This window comes from Cibotium barometz, chromosome 8 (genome assembly GCF_041138505.1).
Source record: "Cibotium barometz isolate CiBa-2024 chromosome 8, ASM4113850v1, whole genome shotgun sequence".
Classification (NCBI taxonomy): domain Eukaryota; kingdom Viridiplantae; phylum Streptophyta; class Polypodiopsida; order Cyatheales; family Cibotiaceae; genus Cibotium; species Cibotium barometz.
In genome coordinates, this window is record NC_141053.1 from 33,676,332 (window position 1) to 33,692,431 (window position 16,100).

Below are 16,100 nucleotides of genomic sequence, written 5' to 3' on the forward strand. Positions count from 1 at the left end.
GAATTTAGTACCACAAGTGGTATTTGATGATAAGCAAGAGGGTGAGGCTGAGGGACAGACGAAGGCTCTCATCCGTGCCTATTGCACTGCCAAGGGACAGCAGTTCATCATCCTCTTTGACATTGACAGTTCTGAGGATGCCATCTCTCTGCAATTGGCAAACAAGATGAGTTGTACCTTGGTTCCTTACCATTTAGATGTGGACGAGTTTACACCTAGTCTACATACGCATCTCTCTCAGAAAGCTCAACAGTTTGAGTTTCACGTTCAACAGGCAACATTCCAGCAGGATTTCGTTGTCTCCTCTCTTTTAGGGTGTCACATGATCCTCAGGATGCACCCATGCCTGATTGGAAGCAGGACACTTTCACTATCATTGAATGTTTTCCTGAGCCCATAATCATTCGCGGGGATCGGAGCATTCCTAAAAATTCCACTCATTTCCCACATTCAGACCCAACGAGCCATCAGAAAAGAAGTAGTGTGTCACATGCACGTGGTATATACCTTAGCATGAACATCAATAATTCCTGATTACGTATCAATTAGAACATCATTAGCATCATCAGTAGCAGCATCACATCAGCCTGGATGACATGTAGAAGCCTTACCTCAGCATGGACAGCATGAAGGAGAAGTAAAAGGAGCATGAGAAGGTCCCATAGGCAAGATGGACACTTGTCCCAGGCATTGATGTTAGCCTATGGGGCTGACCATAGGCCTACATCATGTACAAGCATCAAGTCAACTTTTTGTACCATAGGAATACAAGAAAACCTGACACCTAATCTCTCTCTTCTCTCCTCTCTATCTTAATCATGTGTTAATTAGCATCAATGTTCTTAATCAGGCTTAGGACTGTGGATCAGTATAGCACGGCTTCCGCACATGAAGGATGCAGGAGGGTAGAAGAAAGAGTGGTCTGCAACCAGGCGAAGCCAGAGGAAACATTCCCTGAGGGTAGGTACGCATACCCAGTACCTCATTAAGCTCTCAGATCATTTCCAAAGGCCGAGCAACAGCCATGATCAGTTCCGGCAGGTGACCCGACGTTGTGTCAAGGTTAAGGGAAAGCAACCATGGGGACAGCAGTGAACAGATGCTCAGTTCTTCATAAAAGACTTGGAAGCGGAGATCAGGAGTGAAGGTGTTCAGACCAAAAATATCAGTCAGTCAGTAGAAGTCAAAGTCAATAAGCAGCAGTAGGAGTTCAAAGTCAAGTCTAGGGAGGAGGGATGACAGAGTCTCCACCCCGTCATCAAGTTTAGCAGAAGGGAATGTCACGTGCACACCCGTGCCATGGCATAAACCTTAGCATGAACATCAGTAATCCCTGATTAAGTATCAATTAGAGCATCATTAGCATCATCAGTAGCAACATCACATCAGCCTGGATGACAAGTAGAAGCCTTACCTCAACATGGACAGCATGAAGGAGAAGTAAAAGGAGCATGAGAAGGTCCCATAGCCAATATGGACACTTGTTGTCCCAGGCATTGATGGTAGCAACAATAGGAGCCCTAGAAGGGTTGTCGGTAGCCTACAGAAGGGATCCAGAAGCATATAGTCATTGGGCAGCATGCAAACTGGTCATCAGGGTCGACAGCGGCCCCAGCACAGTACAATCCAACAATCGCATGTATGGGGAATGGGTTTAAGCATTTATTGGATTTTATATACATTAATCAAGTCAACAATAGGCCAACAACACCTAGTGTTGGCCGACCAGCATCCCCAATAAATATATAAGTACAAACACCATAAGTCATTTCAACAATTCATAGTTTCATCATTCATTCAGTATAGCATCAGTAGGACATATGTAAGAGAAGCCAAGTCACCCCTATGGGGCTGACCATAGGCCTACATCATGTACAAGCATCAAGTCACCTTTTTGTACCATAATACCCAACACCTAATCTCTCTCTTCTTCTCTCTCCTCTCTCTCTCTTAATCATGTGTCAATTAGCATCAATGTTCTTAATTAGGCTTAGGATTGTGGATCAGTACAGCAAGGCTTCTGCGCATGCAACATAGAGTATGTGTTACTATATGTCCACTCTTGTTCTAATGCAGTTCAGATAGTACCCATAGTAGTATGGCTGGTCTTTTGTCTCAATACAACAATATCATGCTCCCACCCACTTGTTGAAAGATGCAATGTTAAATCGTGTAGTATGGGAACACATTGTAGTTTGTGTGAATGCACCTTAGAGGTGCAAGATAATATTGTGTAGTGTGAATGTTGAGAGCCACATAAAAAGAATATGGAAAAGGGAGTGCCACATGGCATGATAATGTGTAAAGTGGGATAAGACTAAAAGGCCTATATCATTGTATGGTTTACAACATATTGCAATAGAGCTATTGTTATCCATTAGGAGCTCCTAGTACCTTACTTTTCCTCATAGTTATTGTTTCAGTTTCAATTAGTTCTTTAGTTGTTTTAGCTTTTCTTACACAGACATTGTATCAGATCCACCAATTGTTGTAACCTTTTTGGTCTCATAGGTCATTTTGGCCTTTTGAGGACGTTAATATATCATTTCATTTTTCTCTCTCTCATGGAGTTCTTGGTGTAGTATAATCCACCTTAATCTTATGCTTAATCTTGTGTCAATCACCATGATCAATCCCAAAGTAGGATTGTCAATATGGTATCAGAGCTAGGATGGGCTCTTGATCATGGTGCATATCTATGTATAGTTTTCTTGTTTATGAAGTTATTTGATTAAGCATTTTGTATGATTTTGCATTTTTTATTATGAAAAAATTAAGCACATTCATTGTCATTAGCATAGCATTTAGAGAGAGATTATGAAGCTGCCTTCAAAGCTGAAAATGGAGATTTCAACAATATGAAGACCTTTGGAGTCTACATCGTCAACAACGAAGCTGCCAAGGAGACAATGGTGTCTCAAGATGGTTGCAAGTTCCATTTCAATTTATTGGTTGCAAATACTGTTTTGGTGCTCATCTTGGTTGGGCACATGGAGAGTACTTCAATGGGAGGCACTTTTACTGCAAGAAATTTGATGGAATATGCTCAATGTGGTTGGTTAAGCATATATTTGGGTGCTTTCATGTGAAAGAGAGCACATTTTGGTGCACAAATGGGTGTGCATTGAAAGCTTGGACAGCAAGCTTGTAAAAAGAGAGTGGAGACTCTCTAATCAACATCAGTGAAGGCCATAGTGGTCTTAAGAGCCTTGGTACAAAGGCAAATGAAGTCTTTGGATGCCTCACTTGAGGGGCAATCTTGCAGCATAGAATAAAAGCTCTATGGATGAGCTTATGCAACCAACAACCATGGAAAAGCTTATGGAAGCTTTGAAAAGCCTCATGAAGAAGTGCAACTTGTAGTGGAAGGGAAGGCTTCTGAAGCCTTCAAGCAACTCAAGGAAGGAGTTACTATCCTCAAATGGAAGAGCTTAGAAAAGTCTAAGGTTGGTCAGCGTGCATTGAGAGCACACAGGACCGCAGAAAAAAAACACAAGCAGTAGCACTAGAACAGTGAAAAAAGAGGCAATCAACTTGAAGTCTCAAGTTCATGAGTAATGTGTGGCAGCTTAGCTAGCTTCAAATTGGAGCAATGATAAATAGCAACAAGCACTTCGACGGAAGAACAGCAAAAGTAATCGGTGAAAAGCATTAAAAGGATAGCTGCAGAAGCTAATGCGATGGTGGCCGGAAATTTGATGGGAGCTAATGATGCAAAGCTGCACAATGCAAAGCTGCAAATAGAGCTCAGGGAATCTCATTGCTGTGACCTCAATGCGGGTTTATCAACGTAAGTTTGCAGCAAGGATGGAGCTCGTAGTGGATGACCATGTTGATGGTCGGAGGAATCTCAGATAAGAGTTAAGGAGGCCTCACAAAGTTGAGGTGTAAAGAGGGTCCCAGCATGAAAGGCTGGAAAGAACCTATTAGAGCAGCTATGGTAACGCAAGAACCACAAGAGAAGGAGCTTCGAAATTTTGAGCTATGGCACACAGTAGCAGCAGTGCAGCACTCGCATAAAACACAGAGAAGCAGCATTTCGGATTCGCAGAGAAGGGCACGCAAGGGCAGCCTCATTATGGTACAAAGAGAAAGATTGAGGAGTGCATCATCATCAGTGCCCACAAATCAAATGAAGCAGAGAAAGCACTGCAGCAAGCAGCAAACAGCAGCCTCATCGTAGCATATAGGAGAGGAATCTACAGCAAAGAAGAGCAAGCGAGCTCTTCTATGATAACACACAACAGTGAGCTTTGTTCTCTCGATGAAGACCAGCAAAATCGGCACAGCAAGACTGCAGTGAGAGTCGCCATGAAAGCTCAAACAAGAGCTGATGAAGGAGATTACCATGTGATTGTGGGTCGAATGCTCCTGCAGGTTACAGGTCTGCCTGCAATACTGAGCAATCGCCTAATGCAAATGCAATGAAAACGACAGTGCATAGGTGCCAGCACGACCTGCAAAAGAAAACCATTCAAAATTGTTAATGCTATTGATTGTTAGGATGCATTCACAAACAACCGAATTTTCAGAGTTTTTTAAGAAGATGTTTACACACATCGAGGGTCTCCTGCCCGGTTGCGGCCAAAATGGTTTGTAAATCATCTTCACCCATGGTATGAGAGTAACCGTACCCGAGCTCATCAAGAAGCTCAAAATGGTTTTGTAATAGTGTGCATAGGCGATGCACGTGCAAGGTGCATACGCATGGATTAGTTCCCACCTGAACATTTATGTTCAAATTGGACTCAGTGGTTCCGCTCTGAGCAAGTGGGCTCAAAAAGGACTTCGAGTCTAGGATGGTAGACACATGCACACACACTTGTTGAACAATTGAACACTCCAATTTGCATTGAGGGAGAGTGTTGAGATTGGCAATGCCAAACTGATGGGGGTGAGAGGTAAGTTGGTCAAAAATGATTGGAGAGATTATGAACACTTGATTTACATTGAGGAGGGGTGTTGAAAGGTGCAATGTTAAATCGTGTAGTGTGAGAACACATTGTAGTTTGTGTGAATGCACCTTAGAGATGCAAGATAATATTGTGTGGTCTGAATGTTGAGAGCCACTGAGAGCCACATAAAAGAATGTGGAAAAGAGAGTGCCAGTGGGATAAGGCTAGAAGGCCTATATCATTGTATGATTTACAACATATTGCAATAGAGCTATTGTTGAGTGTGCAATATCTCTCTCTCTCTCTCTCTCTCTCTCTCTCTCTCTCTCTCTCTCTCTCTCTCATGGAATTCTTAGTGTGGTATAACCCACCTTAATCTTATGCTTAATGTTGTGTCAATCACCATGATCAATCCCATAGTAGAATTATTAACACAACTCTCCCACCCAGCAGACCTGAGGACCATCGCATAGAGAGTTGGTTCCTAGCTCAGAACCTCCCAGCAAGTTCCCCTACCACCTTTCTAAGGCATTGGAGAGCAAATTGGAGCAGCAGTTAGCCGCCTAGCTACTCCAGTCTAGATTTATCTGACCGTTCTCCTCCCCATTTGCCGCTCCCATTTTGTTTGTCCAAAAGAAGGATAAGTCTATACGCTTATGCGTGGATTAATGGGTGATCAATAAGCTAATAGTTAAGAATAGATTCTCCATGCCCAGAATTGAGTATATCCTAGAACGACTCAATGGTGCAAAAATTTTCTCTAAGATAGATCTTAAGAGTGGCTGCCATCAAGTTTGGATCTTTAAGGCAGACATTCCAAAAACCGCCTTTCGGACCGAGCACGGTCACTATGCATTTGTAGTAATGCCCTTTGGACTTACCAACGCACCAGCGACATTCAACAAAATGATGTCTCAGGTTTTTCGGGATCTCATTGGCAAACATGTCTTCATCTTCCTAGATGACATCCTTATCTTATCAGGGACTGCAGAGCAGCATGAGCAAGATGTGGCACAGGTTTTGTAACTCTTAAAGAAAAATGAGTTATTTATCAATGCCAAGAAGAGTGAGTTTGGAATACTAGATCTCCATTACCTAGGATACATCATCAGTTCATCAGGTATTAGTCTCGATTCTCAAAAGGTACACGCCATTCTTTGTTGGGGTATTCCCACAACCCAAGAAATCCGCTCATTTGTGGGTCTTTGTCAGGCCTACAGAGCACACACATGGACAAGTTTTCTTACCTTGCAGCACCTCTCACCAACTTGCTCAAGGACGTGAAGACTCGTCACCAGAAAGTGTCCGTCACACGGGCAATGAAGAAAGTCACCTCTGAGTCACCAATTTTGAAGTTGGAGTCATGGGATGATTCTTTCGACGTGATTATCGATGCCAGTAACCTTGCCATTGAAGTTGTTTTACAACAAGATGGTAGGCTAGTGGCTTACTATAGCCGCAAGTTGAATAACGCCAAAAAGAATTATTCGGTCTATGACAAAGAGCTTTTGGGAGTGATGACTGCTCTTAAACATTGGAAGCACTTCCTTTCGAGGAGGGACTTCACAGTTAAGACAAAAAACTAGGCACTTAAATGGTTGCAAACCATGCCCAGTGCCCAATGGAGTGACAAGCAGTCCAAATGGAGTGTGAGTGAATGCTTTTACTCACGAAGGGAAAGTCCGGTCTTTAGTAATATACATGACCACCATTATAAATAACGATGTGTACGCACAGAATATCCTGTTTTAAGCACGTTTTCCACACAACAGGTTTTCCTATTAGACCCATAACCTGTAGGGCCACGCCCTCCATAATCCAAGGCCTATGTCTTGTTCTCGAGTTCTTGTCATGATGTCCAAGGTGCCCAGAACCAATATTTGGATAACCTCCCATTCCCAAAGCTCATCCCGAAGTCCATAAATCCAGTAAATTTGATGAAATACTGATAATTGATGCAAATCCCAGAAATGGTAACACATACAGCAGGTATAGGCGATGCACAGCCGTATAGCAAGCAAAAACCTGATCTGGCTGTACAGTATGTACAGGTGGAGCTGGAATGGCTGATGGGTGAGGGTGCCTAGTCCAAGAGAGGCGTGGCCATGCAAGGAAAGTTCTGCAAAGTGTTGGGCAGCCCACCATGGTGCCCACACTTGTTTAATAAGTGCTTGGTCACCCCATATGGGCCATAGAAGAGAACAGCTGGCTCCAAAGTGGTGAGAGGGTGCCATCCTGCTCAAATGACCAATGTCCAATGCCCCACATAAAGGTGTTCACACTCAGTTATTAATGAGCGTGAACACACAATGTTGAAAATTTGTCTAAGTCCCAAAGAATCCTAGCATCACTTGAGAGCCCTGCAAAATACCAACACATTGTCAACAGACACGGGCACTCACATGGTCTTGTAGCCATAAGCAGCACACAAAAAAAAGGCATCCTTCTAGCAAATCATCTAACCAGCACATGCATTCATGAGCTATGCATATGCACACGTTAAATGGAAATACACCATTCTCAGATCTTGTACCATACCATAGGTCTCTAGTCATACTAGGCTACCCTAGTGAGTGTTCCCAGTCATTAGTGGCACACCTCTGACAGTCAGACAGAGAAAAGAAAGCTAGTCAGTCAAATCAGAGATGAGGAATACCAGTCAAACTAGAAGAGCCCCCGGACTCTAGTCCCACTAGAGTGAAGCAATAACAGTCATACTGGCCTTGAACCATACCAGTCATACTAGCTAAAGATGTACACAATGACTAGTCACATAGTATTCATTATTTCCCAAAGAAGAGCTTTTGGAATTATTACATCACAAGTAATCATGCTTACGGAGCCAAATGGTGACACCGACAACACACATTGCCCAAACCTTGGCGTCCCATACAATTCGAGCCCACTATCCACATGTCTAGTTCACGCAAAGAGCCTTGCATGTAACTAGCCACACGTGACAAATTGCTGATAACCCCCGAGCTTGTGGCTAGACCAATACTGACGACGACATTGCCCAAGCCCTGGCATCCCTTACCACTAGAGCCCACCATCTGTGTGTCTGGTTAGAGCTTGGCCATGGCCTGATCTTAGCCTTGGATCTCCTATAGACGCATCTTCGAACATAAATATATTATGCCCAAATAATCTAGGCAGAGTGAAGAATTCATTAAGAAAAGTAGCATGAATATGCAGGACGTAGCTACATAAACAGAAAATGTAAAGGCACTAAAACTTAAAAGATCATACACAACCAGCATACAGTATCATTCTATGCTTACTTACCACATCCACATAGCACAAGACAATCCTCAACCGGAAGCTTTTCAGGAGCTCACGAATTCTGAAGTAAATGTAGTCAGGATGAAGTAAGTGGTAACGCAAGCTGCACACATATACGCCCTCAGTGGCAGAACCAATTGACTTCGAATTGCATCCAAGTCTTGAAAAAGTACTACTTTTCTTCCAGTAGGTTTGTGGCAAACCTGAGATATAGTGCACAAGAACTTTGCCCTAGTATATAGTCAGGCACGATGTCTGTGTAAATCCAACGGACATTCTTTATGTGCTTAAGCACAGGATTCCCTTGCTACATGGGGCATGGCAAACCACGAACAGTGAAACATATTCCCTTGTTTCTGAAACTGACAAAAAGCAACATAAGTTCTGTGTCATATATGAGTACCCACCTGTCTTCGACTCACAAGAATGGCATTCCGAGCTTGTCCCGCTGCAGCACCGCTGTTGAGACATGTGTAGTTAATAAACATGCACTAATTACCAAAACTAAGACACGCTTCAAGTTACCAAAACTAAGACACGCTTCAAGTTCGAAATATATCATCCTTTCAGATTGTTAATGGAGACACGGCACAGAATCAAGTCCAACTAACAACAGAAAAGTAGATGCAATACTCTGGTTTGGGTCCTCCAATGGTTGAAGCTGAACTTCCGCTTGCCATAGTAGTAGGAGGCGGCGCTGGTGGCACTATAGGAGGCGGCGAGTAAAACGCCGTCTTTTTCACAAATGAGAAGGCCTGGGTGAAGGTTTCTGGTCGCTCGGAAGCAGCAGCTGCATGATCTGTTGTGGGCGGAGTGATGTGAAGGGTGGAGGCTGAAATGTCCATAGGGGGTGTGTGAGGAGAGATGCTGGATGACGAGGCGGCCAAGGAGGACGCAAAGGAGGATGAGGGTTGGAAAAGGGAAGGAGGAGGTTGGGGCCGAGATTGTTGGAGGACCTCGGCATGGGAAGGGATGAAGATGGGGACTCGCTTCAATGGCAGAGGCGGCACAGGCCGGTCTTGAGAATGCTCCTCTCCATCCATGATTGAGTATCTTTCTCTACATTCAGACTTCACATGAAAAACTATGTGGCTTCATTTACAAGCATCCATATCCATCCATGTCCATGCATTATATGTGCACAACAAGCCTGCAAACCCGTAACAAAATGTTCATCTTTATGTTTCAAAAGTTTGCCCTCTCTACCCAGCAGCTCCTACTGGGCTACAACATCCGTAAACATCAAGAAAACTCTATGAAACCCTAGTTGCTGTAAAATCCCAGTTTCTGTGGAGACCTAGTTCCTGTGAAACCCTAGTTCCTGTGCATTCGTTATTCAGCCTACCGTGATTTTTCTTCTCAATTTCATGTTTGACAGAACCCAGAAACACAATTTTTCTTTTCCTCCAGAAAATCAAGTCTCTTTTTGCTTTTTTTCTTTTCTTCTTACAAAAAGTTCTTCCTGAAATACCTGGAAATATAGAGTGGGATAGGCTCGTGGAAGCTTACACTTCAACCTAAAATCGAGCCAAATTCCCATGTTTTTAGCATAATTAAAAATCATAAAAGAGAAATATCACGCTTCGTTTTGGTCCCTCCACGTAATTACGGTTCAAAATTGTTAATGTTTGAAACATGTGTGTTAGATATATGTCCTCAACTTAGATCCATCTTTTTCAATAATTATATATTTTTATTTTTACAGGGCAAAAACAGCGTTTACAATAAGTCTTTTTATACCATTACCACATCACTTCTCCTTTTTTGGGAACAATAATATATTAGTTTACAGCAGCTTTTTACAAAAAAATACTTCCAACCACTTGCAAATTCCTTCTAGTGCCACTCCCTATTAAGAAGATCACAAACAAGTTCCCACTTCTCATCTTCCCACACAAAAGAGGACATTCCCCAAGAAAGATGGAATCCCAACTGCATACAAGCCATCAATAGCACTTCCGAGGTAAACCCCCTAGGAGTCTGTTCTTCAAAATACTTTCCTTTTGTCCAAATCTTCACCGTAAGTCTTCTCCCCAAAGGATTTTCAATCAAGGCCACAAAGATGTCCACTGGTTGCTTTTCCTTCATGTACCACCTTTTGGATCTGGGCCCAAATTTGGGATGTTTGGTTCTGGCATCTTTCCAAGTATATACTTGCCATCAATTAGCATTAGGGAACCCTAGTATGTATTAACATCTCATCATCAGAGGCCAGAATCACCTGCTTGCAAGTATATACCTGCCATCAATCAACATTAGGGAACCCTAGTATGTATTAACATCTCATCATCAAAGGCCAGAATCACCTAATCCCTGCTTGCAAGTATATACCTGCCATCAATCAGCATTAGGGAACCCTAGTATGTATTAACATCTCATCATCAGAGGCCAGAATCACCTAATCCCTGCTTGCAATGCCTAAACTGCCTCAGCATATAGAGTACTATTCATCTTATTAACAGAGTAGACAGACCAACAGAAGTGCACGCATTTGAACATCAACTATGTCACTTCTACCCCCTAAGAAGTCCTTTTATTGAATATCAATAAATTCCTAGAAACCCAAATCTCCCACAGGCAGCAGTATCTTATAATACAAAATATTAGATCTACCTCCTTTGCCTCCTTGACTATTCTCCCCAGTAACCAATCTCCCCAATATCCTTTCAACCCCAAGTTATCTTCTACCCATTCACCTATTTTCCACCATAGCCCCTTATTGCACGACAATCCCAGAAGGCATGCTTTCCCTCTCAATTGCTGACTTGCATCTAGGGCATACACCAGTAGAGAAGTTTCTTTGCAGTAGTTTAAAGCCAAGAGGTAGAGCCAGTAAGCATATTCTCCAAAGGAAGGTTTGAGCTTTTACTAAGGATCAGTAAGTTCCACAATCCCAGAAGGCATGCTTTCCCTCTTCAATTGCTGACTTGCATCTAGTGCATACCCCAATAGAGAAGTTCCAGTAGTTTAAAGCCAAGAGGTAGAGCCAGCAAGCATATTCTCCAAAGGAAGGTTTGAGCTTTTACTAAGGAGCAGATCTCTTCCTCCAGATGCTCAAGCACCAACTGACTTTCCAAATTCTGTTACAAAATTTCACATTAACTTCACTTTTACTTATCTCTTTATAGTAGTAATTCTATCCAATCTGACCCCATTGAACCATGTCCAATCTTGAAGGCAGGAGCCTTCATTCCATCACTCTTGCCACAAAAGACCAATGTATTCTATCATAAGATTTCTTTAGATCTAGTTGGAAGATAACACATTCCTGGTCTATCCTATGAGCTACATCCTTACCTATAATTGCTGCAAAGATGTTGTCATAGATGGATCTGCTCTTGATGAATCCATGTTGTTTGTTAGAGATCGCCTCTTGCAAAGAAGGACTAATTCTCAGAGCTAATATCTTATACAGTACTAAAAGTATTGTAATAGGTCTCCAATAGTTGAATTGACTACAAGGAGATTGTAGCTTTATCATTCCTTCCCTCAAGTCATTATCCATCTCCCCTGTGGAAATGGTCTTCTTATATGTATCCCATACCCATTCTTTCAAAGAGTTCTAGAAGGCATCCTCTTTAAAACTCAAAGTAGCACCCAACAACTCTACCCACTTCAGAGCAATTTGTTGAATATCCCCTAACTCTTGTCCATTCTCATCCCTGATTTTCCCTTACAATTCCTTACTCCCTCTCTCTTTAGCTAGTCCAAACAAATATATGACTGGTTTTCTCTTGTTATTGTAGGCTATCCATCTGTCCCCTTTTCTCTCTCTTTGGCAAGTTTGTCATCTTCCTCCTCTAGCGCAGTAGAGTTCGAGAAGGCTATAAAGATGTGAGACCCTTGCCCCCTCCGCGCAGCCTCCTCTGGGTTGCTGGTAGCGAAACCAGCAGCCTCTCATGCAGGGCAGGACTTCCCACTCGGGGCCTCGTCCACGAATGTCCGGACAAGAGACTAATCAGGCGGTTCCTCCGAAACCGAGACCGGAAAAACTTCCCTCGCCCGAAAAGCATAGGTGATTCCACCAAGAAAATTATCTAAGGGAAGGATTTATCTAACGGGTCAAGGCCTTAACTATTCTTTCTAATCCGACCGAACCCGTAGGTCATATGGCGAGATTAAGAAAGAGACTTGCACTTGGTTTATAGAAATCGTCGCTTTTTACCACTGATTCTTTCCCACAGAACAAGAATCTTCCTAGGACTTATTCTAACCAATGCAACTTGAACGTATCTAAACTGAATCGTAGGAATCCACCGATCCACAACTGGCCCATGGGTTAGCCAACCGCGCCCAACCACTGTATTGGTGGGATCCCTTTATATAAAAGTTTGGTTGAGTTTTGTCCCGGGTACTAGGGAAAAGAGTTCCCAGGCCCCCTAGCCAGCACTCATGCAAAATACAATTTAGACACACTACTTACGCACCCAATATGAAATTGCCTTTTACAGATTCAGCTGTAAAAGGCAATATGAAATTGCCTTTTACAGATTCAGCTGTAAAAGCAGACTTGAAATGAAACCATAGTATTTCGAATCATAATCCTTCAAAATATCCAGCCCATTGTTTTACCAGACTCTCCGTTGAAGACCAGCTAGTCAACCAACGAGATCCAAATTCAAGTTCTAATTCACATAGATAATTCCTTGTCAGTCCATCCATATCTTCCTCAACATACGCATGGGTGTCCTAGCAACCATGAGCCCGTGCATCGCCTGGTCAGAACCCTCTAGGATCCTCCTTAGGTGTCCTAGCACTTCACTCAGGGACCGCTACGTTGGTCCTCGCCCATCGTACCGGAAGCGCACCATTTTAACCATACCGAGGCTGGTCAAGACCTTGCCAGGCTTTGCCGTGCGAGCGACATCCTTTGATGACTCCCTACCAGCTGTTGCAACAAAACTCTCCTTAGTTTAAACCATAGGCCAAATGCTTCCTCCGGTATTCTAGCGTAAGACAGTCCTTTTCAAAAAAACAAAGTTTCTATGTAAGTAAGAATTTCCCGTTGAGTTTGATTCCACAAGAGCATTTTTCTCAAAATCCAGATTTTCTTAATGAGAATCATGAATCTCGATCAAGGTAATCCACCCATTAATTTCAATGAATTTCTAACTTATTTCTCGATGGTTTCGGTCTTAGGGAAAACTTCTCTAAATCAGCCGAAATCCATTCTTAATACTGAAGAGATGGAAATGGTCATAAGGTTTTACTTAATTTCTGATTCGAGAGATGGGCAAGCATCTTACTAGCCTACCTTTCTCATGTGGTCATGGTCCCTATAAATTATTCGGATTTGATCCTAGATTTGATTCCTAAGGATTTTTCTTCTATTTATTTAATAATTTAACTAATTTCCAATCGAAAAGGTTAAAATCCAAAATTATGAAATTTAATTCTTTCCTAGTCATAATAGAATTATAAATAGTTCTATTCGAGAATAATGGATTTTTATAAAAATCTCTCCTTTCAATACTCCATTTGTGAATATGCATACATCATTTTATTGATTTATTCGTATAAAAATATCTTAAAATATTCTTTTCTCCATTTTGTTTCTCAGCATTAATATACCATAATTTTCTACATGAAATTATGGTGAAACCTTATCTTTTAACATCGAATTTAATTTATGTATTAAAGTACGATAAAAATTCATCTCTTAAATAAATAAAAATACCCATGTTTTGAATTATACCAAGAATTCCTCTTTTAATATTTAAAATATTTGTACCTAGAATATCGCGGGAATTCCTATTTTTGCATCTAAAATTTTATGCATGTAAAAATAAATATAACAAAAATTCCTCTTTTTATTATTTAAATAATTATGCATAAATACTATAAAAGTATTTTCTATAAATATGACAAAAATCATTCTTCTAGCATAAAAATATGTATGCCTAGAATATGATGGGAAATCCTCTTTTTGTATTATTAAATTTATGCATAAAAATAAGATTTATCTTTTTTCTGAAAAATTTTGCCATAGCTTCCTGCAACTTCTGAAAATGTTCAATTTTCTAACTTTGAATGAATATTCATAATTGAAATATGATAAGAACTCCTCTTTTAAACTAAAATTTATTTATGCATACATAACATAATTATAATCATAATTATAAGGATAATTATGATTAAATCTCTTGATTAGTCTTAAATATCCATTCATCATTTCCAAAAATGTTATCATAACCCTCTTTCAACTTAAAATGAATTAATATGATTTTTGTTAATCATAAACAAGCTTAAAGAAATTAATCATCATTTTTAATTAGATTAAAATCACCTAATCTTTTTCTCTAGCTTATCAAGCCTAGAGTTTTGATTAAGATAATGAGTTTATCATTAAGAACCATCCTTCTAACAAGGATCTAACCATAAAGATGATTAATCTTTCCAAAAAGAGAGATTTACTAATAAAAATACTATAATTAAGCATAAAGATTAGTATTAAGCTATTTAAACATTATGAATCATTAGAAAGCTTGATTTCAAGAAAAAACCATTTAATTGAAAGCTTCCCAAGCATTAGAGGGGTTGGGAAGTAGATAACCATTGAGAAAGATAGAAAAACCATTGGATTAAGGCTTTGGCTTGATTCTTTTTTAAAGAAAGAAGTGAAGCCCACAAAGCAAGCTTTGGCCACCAAGATGGGGAAGGTAATCTCCATGAGAGGATAGAGAATTGTGAAGCTCCAAAGCTTCCAAAAGTAGAGGCAAAATAGAGGAATAATATAATTACACTAAAATGAAAATAATATTGGCATGTAATTACTCAAAGATGAAAATACAAAGGAATGAGGGTCTATTTATAGGTGAGGGAGGCTGCTCTGCTAACCAAGTCCAATTGGAATCTAGAGGCTTCTAGCTTTAGTTTGATCCATTTTAGATAAGTTTTGGACCAGTTTAGCTCACTTTATGAATCAGTTTGCAGGAGGAGAGAGGAGAGATAAAATATCTCAAATTTTTTGAATTAAAAATGCAAGGTAATGATTAAAAAAGGCGCTTACTTCATGAGCCCTTTCCCTCCTTACTATGGTGTCGAAAATTCATGATTTTACTAAAATATCCCAAAATTAATAAACCCAGTACTGAGTCAACTCTTCATCTTATGTGAGCATTTACTCATTTTTGGGGTATTTTCTTTTATTCTTTGCATTTTGTCATCCCAACACTTGGATTAATCCTATTGGCCCTTTAGAACCTTATTTGGACCTTAGTCAAAAATTTCTGAAAATGTAGATCCTTAGGCTAAGGTCTTTAATACACATATTCAATCTCATGTCAAGTTGACATCTTAGTCCCAAGGTAACCCCAAAGTTTTCGTAAGTATACATATATGTGTGTTTTCTAATGCACATTAGAAATTTCTTTTTGAACTTATGTTTCAGGGGAATTCATCTTAGATATTAGGAGAAACTTTGTATTCAAAAATATCTCAAATTTGTATTATCTCTCTCTAGAATATTTTCTCTCTCTAGGCCAAAAACAGGGAAAAATAATTTTTTCTTGCATTCTGAAATCTGGGATGATTACAGGGGACTGAGATGAGGGTTTATACATCTTTTAGGACTGAGGAGGAACCTTACAAAAGAACTCTATTGAAAGCCCATCCTAGCCCAGGAATTTCTCCTTGCTTAATTTCTTTAGGGCCTCCCAGCATTCCTAAATCTCAATGTCCCTATCTAACCATCTAACGCTATCAACTCCAATGCTTTTATTGACCATATCTAGTAGTTTGGTTTTTGCTTGGAACCTTTCCTGAGAGGCATCCTCTTTAAGACTCAAAGTAGCACCCAAGAACTCTACCCACTTCAACTTTCTCACTGGAAAGTTTCTGAGTTCATCCTCTCCCTAGCTAGCTAAATGCCACCCCCACATCAAAGGCATATGGTTAGAGAGCACAGAAGAGGTTTCCACTTTA

General features: G+C 40.6%; 1 protein-coding gene across 1 annotated transcript in view; it reads right to left on the bottom strand.

The window, feature by feature from the left end:
• ERCC1 (nucleotide repair protein) overlaps window positions 1–9,770 on the bottom strand; it is a 29,529-nt gene extending 19,759 nt beyond the window's left edge. The window contains exons 1-5 of the mRNA XM_086801608.1: window positions 9,649–9,770; window positions 8,811–9,327; window positions 8,585–8,636; window positions 8,381–8,484; window positions 8,181–8,280 (exon numbers count right to left, since the gene is read on the bottom strand). Of these exons, the coding sequence (XP_086657734.1) occupies window positions 8,181–8,280; window positions 8,381–8,484; window positions 8,585–8,636; window positions 8,811–9,220 (666 nt within the window). The 5' untranslated portion in view covers window positions 9,221–9,327; window positions 9,649–9,770. The remainder of the gene's footprint in view (window positions 1–8,180; window positions 8,281–8,380; window positions 8,485–8,584; window positions 8,637–8,810; window positions 9,328–9,648) is intronic.
• Window positions 9,771–16,100: the final 6,330 nt, after the last annotated feature.